Here is a 13,209-nt window from a genome sequence, read left to right as displayed (position 1 = left end):
TTAAATGAAAGGGTTTTGAGCTGTTGTTTACACTGCCACATACAATAAAAGTGCATGCACAGCGACAGGAAATTAAAATGAACAACATTTTTGCCTACCTTACACTGAACACTGAAAGACTTTCTCTTTTGAGATGCAGTTTCTTCACATCATTTACAGCTCATGTCTGACACATGATGAAGGATTAGGATAGGCTTATCCAGTTTCGAGAAAGAAAACATCACATGCTGAATGAATCCTAGTTAGAAATGCCCACTTACAATTTAAGTGTTTACTACAAATTAATTACTAAATGCTAAAAAGGAAATAATGTAAATGAACACAAAATAATGTGTGAAAATCCCCAGCTCCCCTTCTTCCCAGGCCTCTGTAAATGATCACTATTTTTACATTTCTGTTATGTGACATCTGTAATGACACACTAATGGTTGTGATACAGAACTCTTAAAGCTGATCATGTTTATTCACAGGCTTTATCTTCAGTGGATCTAGAGGGCGACGTGATCTACAGCTCTGTGAAAAAACCTTGAAAGGCTGTGAGTTCATCCCATATCCACACACACCCTTCTCCTTATTAATGACGTTATGAGCATATGAAAGTAATTCATTGTAAATTAATAATAAATCTATTTGTACCATTTCAGTTTTTAGTTAGTGTAAACCTGTTAACTGTCACTTTGGAATAAGATTGCTGAAGTAAAAACACTTTAAAAAAAGTTACTTTATTTTACTGTAAAAATCTGTACTTAACTTATTTTATGCAAAAATAGATATTTTACAAAAAAATGGACTCTGAAATTGCTATAAAATCAAAACCACATGTCTAACCAAGTTGTGGTCCAAACTTTAAGTTGATATAAAAATTGAGGTTCTTGAGATTTGGTTTAGGGTCTATAGGCCTACTAAAAATAGCCACGCACCAAGTGTCACTGTTTGTTGTAAACACGTGTAAGATGAAGGATCAAAAGTCTATATTATAATTCTCAGGCAACAGGAACACATGATAAACTTCCACAAAGTATTGATGTGACACCCACATCTAGAGCTGCTGTACAGCAGAAAAAAACTGTGTTGCATTATTTTCCTGTTATCTCTGTAAAGCTGTTTTGAAACAATCTGTATTGTAAAAAGCGCTATATAAATAAAGGTGACTTGACTTCACAAATTAAAACATTTCTGCCCCAATATTACTTTTATCCCAGAAAAGTCGGCAAATATGGTACCTTCAGTCTCAGACCTTTCCAACGATATGTCGTTGTTGTTTTTTTATTGGAAAACGTTTTGATTGTAAAATAGTGCAGTAAATTTTGTGCAATGAAAAATGAAAGTGTCCACTAGGGGGAAGAGCTCAATACTAAAAGGATTTAAACTACCATTTTCATCGTAAGGTCTGATTACTGATTTGAACAAGATTAATACTGAGGTCACTCAACAACGCGCTGCAATTGAAAAAAACCCCACATGCAAATAGAAAAAACACTAGCAAATTGTGATGTCGAACTGATGTTTTTTTTTATTTGCTGGTGTTTTTTTCTGGTGTTTTCTTCAGTTGCCACACGCTGAGCTCTCTCAGCCACCGTAGTTTAAGCTTTCGAATGATACCTAATTTAAGATGAATAATAAGATGAATGTGTGTGTGAGTGTGTGTATATATAGTTTGCTTTTATAGTTGAAACAAAATGAATAATTCCAGTCTTGCATTTCATTTATCTGCATCTTACATCACAGGTACATCCCAGAACGGATTCTTGACCAAATGAAGGACAAAAGCGACACATCAATCAACACTTTAGAAAGAGATGAAACCTTCATTTTTCTTTTAAAGTCCAAATTAGGCCTAGATAAATTGTAGGCTTACAGAAATTCAAATTTTGTTAATTAAATTAGTTAATTAAATAAACTGTTATTTTACTTTATTTATTTTTAGTTTTAAATACATTTTAATTGCACAATAAATAAGGACATTAAATGCTCTGTGTAAATTGCTCATATAGCGTAATACACACTTGTCCTGTATGTGTGACGCCATCTGATGGTGAATTTATCTACAGTTTTACCATGTACCTCTTCATCTGCTCAAATTTATATCAACAATTTTTAAAACCAAGTAATGTATTATTCGTGATGCCTTGACCTGTTCAACAATCATCTCATATGTGTGATGTTCTCATTGTAACTTTTTAACATCTCAGTGATGTTTTCTTTTTTTTCTTTTAGTTCTGATGTGAAACTTTTATTCTGATGGGATAGTTCACCTAAAAATGAAAAATTCTGTTATTAATTTCTCATTCTCATGTCGTTCAAAAACCTGTTAGACTTTCGTTCATCTTCGGGAACACAAATTAAGCTTTCTTTAATGATATCTGAGAACTTTCTGACCCTCCATTGACAGCAACTATCACTTTCAAGCCCCAGAAAGGTAGTAAAGACATCATTAAAAGTAATCCATGTGACTCCAGTGGTTTAATCTCAGTTTTATTGAAGTGGTAGTTGCGTTGGCTGTCGATGAAGGAACAGAAAGCTCTCAGATTCACCTCAGAACTAACCCTTTAATATCTGCCTTTAGATGCTGTAGATACCATGCAGCGCCGGTTCTCTGTAATTTTCTTCAATTATGCATACATTAAATAGGTTAAAGGTCTTGTGTGTATCATATGATGTATTTATATTGTTACTGACCACGGACCAGCATAATTTAGCAGTTTAATGATGATTTTTATTGGGCATATATACCTGTAAATCAGGCATTATTTTAGTGTTTTGTTCTACTGTGCTGTATATGTGCAAAATGTAGTCTGTAGAGTCTGTCTCCCTCATCTGGTTCTGTTTGGGATCTGCAGCCCTGTAATGGGCTAATGGTGTGTGTTGAGATGATCAGGTGTTTCAGGGAAATGAGAAGTTTAAACCCCTCAGATTGTGATGTTCGAGGAGAAGGAGGGGTGAAGATATTTGCTGTGTTTAGTCAACTTGTGCTTTGTGTGGCTGTTGAAGGAATTACTGTGTTTTTGTTTTAAAGAGTGGGATGATGTTGGCAAAAAAAAAGAAGCGAGGTTGGAAAAACAATGAGCGATAAAAATGCTTCCCTTTATATAGTCAGTGAAGGAGGGCTATTTAGAGTCTTTTGGATCTTTTTAATCCAGGAAACAAACTTCAAGTTTGTCTTTCAACATAAAAAGGTTGTACCCTTTAATAATCTGTTTAATGCACTAACAAATGCTTGTCCTCTATATGAACCTGACCAGTTAAATAAACCGTGTTTGATCAATCTTTTATACAAATGAGTCTTATTTGCATTCATCATTATTTACTTTCCTTGTTGAATAATTTTGGATTTGAACTTTGGACATGTTTCTATGGTTTTGACTTTATCAGTGAACATTTGTAATAATTTTTTTGAAAATCATTCGAATTAAGACAAAAAAGCTGTAAAAAATATGCCTGGAATTATAACCCTGGATAAAAGTTACAGAATCATTGTACAATGACCAATATAGTGGGGCATGTTGCCACAGTGGAACCTGCCATTTCAAAGCAAAATTTAAATGGTAAAAAGAATATGAAACGTCAAAGACAAAGACCGTAACAAATATGTAATTATTTTGGCCAGCCAATGTTATGAATGTAGCCATTTATTTGACATACACATTTAACACGTGATCACTTTCTATGTCACAACCACCAGCTGGAGTGCCCGTGATCTCCACCAGAGGGCAGTCCATCATTCTGCTTTATCTCAACATGAACTACATTTCACATAAAAACCATTGTCTGGATAATCATGTTCTGATTACGTCCACATGTGTGTTATTATCTTGTTTACTTTTGTCTGTTTAAGTCCTGTGTATTCGGTTTTACGATGTGAAGTCTTGTATTTTGTTGCACTAGTTCTGAGCATTGTCCTGGTTTCCTGTGTTTTCATTTTTTTTATTCTCTGCATTGTTTGCCCTGTTGCTCATTTGGATTCTTTGCCCGTGTGTTTGACCTTTTGCCTGTAATATGGATTATGATTCTGGATTTCCCAATAAAGCTGCGTTTGGATCTTCACCCCAAGTCTCGGAGCAGGTCGTAACACCCTAAAAATTGACAATGTATGAAAATGAACAAGTTCTCAACTCTGCTTTTTACATTACATATCTGACTCTTGCCTGAATGTGTGTCAGTGTTGTTTTGTTGGGCTTGTTACCCAAACCAGAATGGAACTATAATTTTAGTTTGGAGGATGAAACAAGATGTTTGTGTATATTCTGTTCTGCCTGGTTCTTATGATGCATGAAGCAAATCATGCACAATATATTTATATAAAATATATCTTATTGTGAATTAAGGGTCAATACTCTATAAGACCTTCAGCTTCAGAGTTTTGCACATTATATTTGTGCATATTTATTTTGGAAGTGTTGTACTGTAAGGTTACTTCAGCGCGTTGCTTTGATTCAAACCTTTTCAAATGCAAGTTTAACTAAAATACTCTTGTGTCAAACCTGTCCTATAGCAGTGTGTGTGTGTGTGTGTGTGTGTGTGTGTGTGTGTGTGTGTGTGTGTTTGTGTGTGTGTGTGTGTGTTCATTACATCAATAAGTACAGAAACAGGAACGGCTCATTATCAGTGGCAGGAAGTCAGATTTTCATTTCAGGTTCTGTCTTTTACTCATTCTGACGGTCACATGGCTCTTCCTCTGATTCTCTTTGGTGTTTTACTTTACACTGCAGGTAAGATAGAAATTACATTTTACCCTCAAAACATGCTTTTATGTTTGTTTTTATAAACCACCCTTTTCTTATGTTGTTTCTTTATATACTTTGATTGATTTCACTTCTTAAAGACAGCAGGGTGAGCAAGTATAGTAGCCTACTGCATGTAGACTATTTGATTTTAAGTGTGTATATATAATATATATACTTTACAGCTCTGTTCAGTTTATATCCAGCTGTGTAAGACTTGAACATTGCACAAAAAACCTTTCAACAGCTTTAAAAAAAAAAAAATCAGTAACCACAAGGTTGCAACACTGATTGTTGACATTTAGTAAATGTGGATTGTTGAAATTTTGATTTTTTTTTTTAAATGACAGCATTCATTTTTTTTTATTTAATGTTAAAATTGTTTTAGCTAATTTTGTACCAGTATTATCACTGTTGTGCAACCAAGCTAAGTGTTTTAAAGTAGTGTTTTGAGAATACTTGTTTATAACGTGTGTGTGTGTGTGTGTGTGTGTGTGTGTGTGTGTGTGTGTGTGTGTGTGTGTGTGTGTGTGTGTGTGTGTGTGTGTGTGTGTGTGTGTGTGTGTGTGTGTGTGTGTGTGTGTGTGTGTGTGTGTGTGTGTGTTCTCTACAGAAGCATTAAGGATGAATACATTAGATTATGTATCTGTGAGAGAAGGAGGAACTGTTACAATCCCGTGTCTGTATGACAATCAGTATAAACTAAACTCAAAACTCTGGTGTAGAGGGTTTTATTGGGCATTATGCCAAATCACAGCCCGTGAAAACGATACAGGGAAATGGACAATAACTGATTATCCAGCCCACAATATTTTTACTGTGAAACTCAACAATGCAACATCTTCAGACTCTGGAAGTTACTGGTGTGCTGTGGAGATTCAAGCAAAACCAGATGACAGAAAACATTTGTATTTAACTGTTCAACAAGGTAAAAACTGTTTATTTTTATTTGTTTGTACATTGTGGTTTTATGCTTCAGTAGATACCTGATTAGATTAAATAAAATACCAAATCCAACTTTTTTGTTTGTTTGTTTGCTGTCTGTGTTCAGCTCCTGGTGTGTCTGTGATGAACAGCAGTGTATCTGGACATGAAGGTGATAATGTCAGTGTCCAGTGTTTCTACAGTTCTGGATATCAGAATAAAATCAAAAAGTGGTGCAGAATTAAAGATAAGAGCTGTTACACTGAGACTGACACATCCCAGAGTTCATCAGTCCAGATCAGTGATGATGGGAGAAGCTTCACTGTGTTGATGACTGGACTGAGACTCAGTGATTCTGGATGGTACTTCTGCTCTGCTGGAGATCTGCAAGCCCCTGTTCAACTCACGGTTCAGAAGGACAATAATAAACAGAAAAATACATGTAAGTCATTTATTTCAGTAATCTTGTGGAAAAGTATTTTACTTTACTTAATACTTTATTAGTCCCATCGCTGGGAAATCTCTCTTGGACAACGTGCAAAGTCCGTATACAGAACAAAACAACATAGAAATTAGTGAAATTAAATACACAAAAAACACAATGGCAGTCGATACATACAATACAACATACATTAAAACAAATAGAGAATAAGTGAAGTTAAATGCATGCGAGACACAATGACAGTTCACAGTATTTTATCTCTATTTAACGCTTTGAACAAAGGAATTTCAAGACCCTATACCTCCTTCCTGATGGTAATCATTTAAAGTGGGAATTCAGGATATGAGTATCGTCTCCAACAATTTTCTTGGCATGGTTTAAAATTGAAGCATCAAACAACTCTTGTGGTGATATCTCTCCTCACCCCTATATATTTTAAAGGCGGTGTGCACCAAACGTCTTAACCTTGATTTTAATTGGACAGACAAATTACCATACCATACAGTGATATCATATCTAACCAAGCTCTCGAAAATAGACTGGTAAAACAAGTACATGATTCTCTGATTCACTCCAAACGCTTTTAGCCTGCGGAATAAAGTATAATCTCTGCTGTAACCTGGAACAAATATTGTTGACATGAAGAGACCAGCATAGTGAATTATCTAGACTCCCAAGTACTTATATAAAGGAACATGATATTACCATGTATCATTACCGGACTATCCCCTACACTTGGTGGTAGTGTGTGACCCCGGTTCCACCTGACCAAGTGTCGAGGTGCTGTGTCATCAGAAAATTTGATTTAAAAAAAGTACTGTCTTGGTGAGCAGACGCAGACGCATCCCTGCGGGGCTCACGTGTTCGTGATTTTAACCTCAGAATACGAGTGACTCTCACCTGTTGTGTGTAGTTGTTCAGAAAGGAAGAGAGCCACTGAATACAGTATGGATTTACCTTAAGCTCTTTTAACTTTGTGGTCAACAACATGGGATTCAGGGTATTAAACGCTGAACTAAAATCAATAAAAAGTAAACGGGCATATGCTTGAATGTCTTCTAAATTACTACTAACCAAAATGAGAGATGCAATTTATGGCATCTTCAGTGCCTCGCCTCTCCCTGTATGCGAATTGAAACGGGTCGAGTAACGGTTTGACTTGATCCTTTAAACCCATTAGAACAAATCGTTCAAAACACTTCATAACATGAGATGAGATGTAAAGGCCACTGGTCTAAAATCACCATTCTCCACTGAGTTCTGTTTCTTAGGAACTGGTAGGCTATTACAATGTGGATTTCTTCCATAGAGATGGGATAGTATGTGAGTGTATGAAATGAAAAATGCTCCATAGCACAAGTTTTTAACAAAAAGGCCGAAATGATATCCGGGCCCATAGATTTTTTAGAGCATACACCTCTAAATAAAGTGCTGACCACCTGTGGGTCAACCACTAGCCTCTGACCCGGTTCACATATTACATTGTCCAGAACACCCGTATAATCAGCTGGTGACTCAAACCTCAAAAAAAAGTCATTTAAATAATTTGCCATGTGTTCGTCATCATTAGTTATAAAAGTTTTGTGAGGTGGTGCCATATTTGTTACAACTTTCATTGCATCCCACAGTTTTTTTGAATTCCCTGTAGCAAAATTATCATATCTCTATATTTTTTCCTCGCCCCCTTCAGATTATTCAGTTCCTTTTGGACTATTTTTATTTTATCATGATTTATAAATGCCAACTTCTTCCTATTCAAACATTCCTTGACTTCCTTTGTTATAAAACTTTTGTTATTTGGAAATACCGTTACAGTTTTCTTCTCCACAATTGAGTCCACACAAATGTATACGTATAGTCCGTTATGGACTCATTTAATTGACCAAAAACATTATATCTGGAATATGTTATTTATATTCATACTATGTTGAATGCTTGAATCTGATAAATGATTTCAGTAATTTCAAAGGTCCTTACAGACTACAACAGCAGCAAAACCAAAACCCACAACAACACTGACCAGCAAATAATAAATAATAGGATAAAAAAATGATTTCCATGTTTTTGCCACAAAATTACACTTTATTACAGAAAGCACACGCTCTCTTTCTCCCGCTCTCCTCTCTCTGAACAATGTTTTGAGGTGTGGAATAAGCAGAATAATTGACTCCGGGCCATTGAATTATTGAAATCCCGGGTGTGCATTATTTTTAATAATTCAACGGCCCATCTGCAATGATTCCTTACATAATTCACCTATTATAGATGTAATTTCATATTTATAAATATTATTTTATCTTGATATAATAAAACATAATTGCAACAAACTAGAATCAAACTTTTTTTTATTATTATTAGTTTTTACAGTATCCTATGTAACTAATTTTTTGCTTTTTCTCCTCCAAACTCAGCTGAGAATGATATAAGCTCTGAGGAAGCTGGTCCGACTTCGTAAGTAAATTCCTGAAACTTGAAATAATCAAGTAACTGATTTAAAAAAGGGACTTTTCTTAAAGGAACATGGAAATAGGCTAATTTCCCAACTCCCCTAGAGTTAAACAGTTGAGTTTTACCGTTATCAAATCCATTCAGCTGATCTCCGGGTCTGGCAGTAGCACTTTTAGCATAGCTTAGCATAGATCATTGAATCTGATTAGACCATTAGCATCTCTTTAAAAAAAAAAATGACCAAAGAGTTTCTATATTTTTCCTATTTAAAACTTGACTCTTCTGAAGTTACATCGTGTACTAAGCAGGCGCAGTGATATTATGTAGCGCCTGAAAATAGTCCCCAGCTTGGTAACTTCCAACGTGACCGGCACTAAGTTTGTATTGTAATATCATTGTGCTGCTGGTACGGCAGAACTGATTATTACGCCCTTGATTATTACGCAGGAATGAGAGTTCCTAGTCATATAGGCCTAGAAAATCACAACTTTTCATTTTCTGTCGGTCTTAGTACACGATGTAACTACAGAAGTGTCAAGTTTTAAATAGGAAAAATATTGAAACTTTTTGCTCATTTTTTTGAGAGAGATGCTAACGGTCTAATCAGATTCAATGATCTATGCTAAGCTATGCTAAAAGTGCTACCGCCAGACCCGGAGATCGGCTGAATGGATTTGGAAACGGTAAAACTCAACTGTTTAACTCAAGGGGGATTGGAAAATGAGCCTATTTCCACAAAAAGTGGAGTGTTCCCTTTAATTATGTCATTGACATTTTAGACTCATAAAATGATTCTATTTATAGTAGCAGCAAAATAGCGAGAAATGAGACCGAGGACACCTCGTCTGACCACAGAAGCAGGATCTTTCTGCTGATCTGGACAGCTGTGCCGCTTCTGACGCTGGTTTTGCTGATCTGGAGGATTATACAAAAACACAGTCAGTTCTAACACAGCTTTATATTCAATTCAAAGCAATATTTCACTGCTAATGCCTCAAATCCAATTTCACGGGATTTATTGCACTGCCGCATTACATTACCTTGGTGAAAACTCTTAGTCTCCACGAATAACACTTATCTTTTTTCATTTGTATAGCATTTTGCATACAAGAAGTTTTTTTTGTGTTTGTTTTTTTTGCATGTGGTTTTATGATGTGATTCTTCCTGTTTTAAGATTTGCCCACACAAGGACAAGACGTCTGTTCTGAGGTATGTGTTTAGGCCTTGAAATATCTATCAGACATGCAGTACAAATCATCTAACACTACAGCAGGACTTTAGATTCATACCTGAATAATCTTTTGAAAAAAGTTGTTTGCACTCTTCTTACACAGACAGAAAGTCCTGTGATGTATGACACAGTGGTCTTCAAGAAAGGAAAGAACGATGAACAAAACCAGGTCTCCATTGTAAGCATTAGTACATTGCTGGTACCATTAATGCATACGTATACTGTAATATACTGTGTGAAGTACTATAATATAATATAATGTACCATGATCTCAATGCTTTTAATCACTGGCTCATTGAAATTCATCTCACTCTGTCTTGTGTTTTATTAAATTATTTTCAGAGCCGTCCTCTTGACCAAGAAGTGATTTACAGTGCTTTGAAACTTCACTAATAACAGATGATCTCTGACACACCGGCAATTCACATTATGCATATTACAATCTGAAGTTATGGCATATTCGTCGGTTTTACATCATGTAAAGCTTCCTTTAAAGCAACCAATGAGGTGAGAAAGAAAAAGAGGAATTTCCAGCACATGTTTGAATGTGTTGTTTGCAGATTAAGAGGTCATGGTTGTGTCAGATTATCATTTTACTATTAAGAGTTTTGCCACAACTGCAAAATGCAATGTGTGAAAGTGTCTCCTATTTATTTGCATATATGTTTCTTCTGCTATTCTACTTTTATTCTTAATCAATGTGAGAAGTAAAACTGAAACACTTCATGACCACATCAGAGAGCAACACAATCAGTTTCGGTCAACTTAACATTTGTAACACCACTTCAGAAAAACCTAAAAATATACTAGCTTGAAATCTATATCTTATTACTCGGTATTTGGCTTTGCAATTAAAGGATTTGTTTTGAGCTGCTAAATACATGTCAACACATTTTCTCCTATTCCAGATTAATATTTGCTGTAACCATTTGTAGTTTGATTTCCTCAAAAACTGTATGTGAAATGCATGGGACGTATTTCAATCTGTACATCAATAAATATTTTGCTTAAGAAATCATGTATGTATCATAAATATTAATACATCAAAAAATAAATATGCTGTTATGGCTCTCATTCAATGTAATGTTATGGGATTTTTATCACACAAGTGTACACACACACAAAACAAATTAGTATAAAAAGTCTACACACCCTCAAATATTACATTTAAAACTAGCCTACACTAAAAAAGTACAACTTTTTTTGTTCAAAATTAAAAACATTTAAATGAGTCAATCCTTCTTCCAAAACGTATTTTTGTCTTACCCTGATTCCCAATGGCTTAGCCTCAGTGTGCGAAATACCCGGAGGGGTCTATCATCTCCCGATTGTTGCGCAATCCCGATCTAAAGTTTCTCAATATACAGTAGAGTAGGCATATAACATTACAATATGTCATGGATGCAAGCCAATACAATCAGTCTATAGCCTACATAACAACACACACCTATAGCCTACAATTTAAGACATGTAAGTCATATTCACCCCAAAATGGGCCAGTAGTATTTGCACATTATCATTTTTGCTGCTTGACTTCACGGAGAAAGGATCATTATGAAATTAAGTTAGATGTTAACAAGTGTTTATATTTTAGACCTGGTTTTCACAGGAAATTGCGTAGTACAAACGTCACTCACCAGTGGGTGTATCGTGATCGCATATCCGTAAATAGAGAAAAGTTATTCCAGTCTGGTGTGGTAGTGGCATAGCTTAGTTGTCACAAATAGCGAGAAAGGTTGACGCGACGGAGCAGCTATAGACCCGATCTCAGGGCAAAACGACCTGTTTTAAACAAACGCCGAACAATGGAGAGTCTGCTGGCAAAAAGAGAACGGCACAGAACTCATAATAAAACAAGAATCAACATTTTGGAGATGGTGAAAAGAAAACTGAGGGTTTTGAAATGTTGTTGTAAACGCAACGCGGAGATGCCGTTTTTATTAACAGGAGGTGAGTAACGTGTTTATTGAACAGATTCATTTCCATGTAGCTCTCTATTTTATTCTAAAGCATTATTGTGAAGTGAAGGGTCGTTTCATTATGGTTGTTGTAGTAATGCTGTGCTGCTGGTATGTATTGTCAAGTAAGTAAGTTAGCCTACCATGTCTATTAAAGCTAGCATATGTTGGTCTTAACTGGGACAACCTGAACCATAGGCCAATCCGCAGTGTCAGAGCCGAAGCACAACCAAAACAACGTTCTTCCGCGAAATGCATGCCGTTTTTTTAACCGCTAGAGGGCCAAAAGTTACAGTCTACAAATATATCATGTAGCATGTAAAAATCAGAGGTGGACAGTAACAAAGTACATTTACTTGAGTTAAGTACACTTTTTGAGTAGGCTATCTGTACTTTACTTGAGTTATTTTTTTCCGGAAACTTTTACTTTAACTTCACTACATTTGAAAGACAAATATCGTACTTTTTATCGTACCACTACATTTCTGTCAAGGTCCTTCAGTAGAAAGTAGTAACGTCAGGGATGATTTTGGTTGCATTTTGGTTGTAAATGCAAGTCGGGTTGACGCCAGAACTCGACTGATGTTGGTTTCTGACGTCAACCGATTTTCAACCACAATACAACATCCGTCCAACGTTGAAGATTAACGTCAATCTGACATTGGATTCTGACATCAACATGATTTTAATTTTCAGCGTTGGGTTTGGTCTTCTTAATGCGAATTTTGTCATTGTTTTGGAGCACATTAGTTTATAGATAACAGTAAGGCTAACATATTCATACTAAAAGCCCAAAAACTGGGAACAGCCATTTGTGTGTCCGAAAGTTGTGGACGTTATTGAGTGACTTATTCAATCCCACGACTGGAACTGTGTTCTAGAAATACATGTGATATTGATATGAGGGTAGGCAGGCAGAGATTCAGAGGCATACGGTAGGCCTACTGTAAATTGGCTATTACATGCAACAATAAAAAAAAAAAAATGCATTGACATTTACTTTTATACTTAAGTACTTTTATAAATGAGTACTTCTGTATTTTAACTTAAGTAAAAATTGGTCTTTACAACTTTTACTTGTAACGGAGTAAATATTTGACCAGTAGTATCTGTACTTTTACTCAAGTAAGGAAGTTGTGTACTTTGTCCACCTCTGGTAAAAATCTGATTTTATATATAGGCTGTGGTCCAATAGGAACCAATAATAATCATTTAGTTGTAGGCTACATCCGTTGTACAAATCCGCATAACGAGTTATAGGCTACTAACTAAGGTTTAATTTAGTGTTAAGAATTTGTTTACTTAGCCTAATTAACCGTAATAAAGTTTGAGAACCATAAAGAATGTAATGTGTCTGATTAGAACATCATCAGGTTCCGGTATTTGTATTTATCTGTATTTTATTTTTAAAGCAAACTTCCTCCAACTGTAACAGTGATAGTGATGCATTTTAATGCTACTAAATATAAAAAAGTTTAAATAGTG

At 35.4% G+C, this 13,209-nt stretch overlaps 1 protein-coding gene across 1 annotated transcript; it reads left to right on the top strand.

The window, feature by feature from the left end:
* Nucleotides 1–4,610: 4,610 nt before the first annotated feature.
* On the top strand, nucleotides 4,611–10,843 carry pigrl4.2 (polymeric immunoglobulin receptor-like 4.2). Its single transcript, XM_079612828.1, has 8 exons — nucleotides 4,611–4,709; nucleotides 5,335–5,649; nucleotides 5,773–6,087; nucleotides 8,499–8,538; nucleotides 9,340–9,473; nucleotides 9,710–9,744; nucleotides 9,870–9,944; nucleotides 10,109–10,843. Exons 1-8 carry the CDS (start codon nucleotides 4,664–4,666, stop codon nucleotides 10,157–10,159), a joined length of 1,011 nt encoding a protein of 336 aa, XP_079468954.1. The 5' UTR covers nucleotides 4,611–4,663; the 3' UTR covers nucleotides 10,160–10,843.
* Nucleotides 10,844–13,209: the final 2,366 nt, after the last annotated feature.

The sequence above is a fragment of the Phoxinus phoxinus genome (assembly GCF_949152265.1).
Source record: "Phoxinus phoxinus genome assembly, chromosome: 5".
Lineage (NCBI taxonomy): Eukaryota > Metazoa > Chordata > Actinopteri > Cypriniformes > Leuciscidae > Phoxinus > Phoxinus phoxinus.
This window is presented reverse-complemented; position numbering and strand designations above follow the sequence as displayed.

What these genes read in the sequence shown, in the direction of transcription:
- pigrl4.2 (XM_079612828.1), top strand. Translation starts at nt 4,664, where the DNA reads ATGGCTCTTCCTCTGATTCTCTTTGGTGTTTTACTTTACACTGCAG. An exon ending in GACAAGACGTCTGTTCTGAG is followed by an intron (nt 9,745 to 9,869) that starts GTATGTGTTTAG and finishes CTTCTTACACAG; the next exon opens with ACAGAAAGTCCTGTGATGTA. An exon ending in AACAAAACCAGGTCTCCATT is followed by an intron (nt 9,945 to 10,108) that starts GTAAGCATTAGT and finishes AATTATTTTCAG; the next exon opens with AGCCGTCCTCTTGACCAAGA.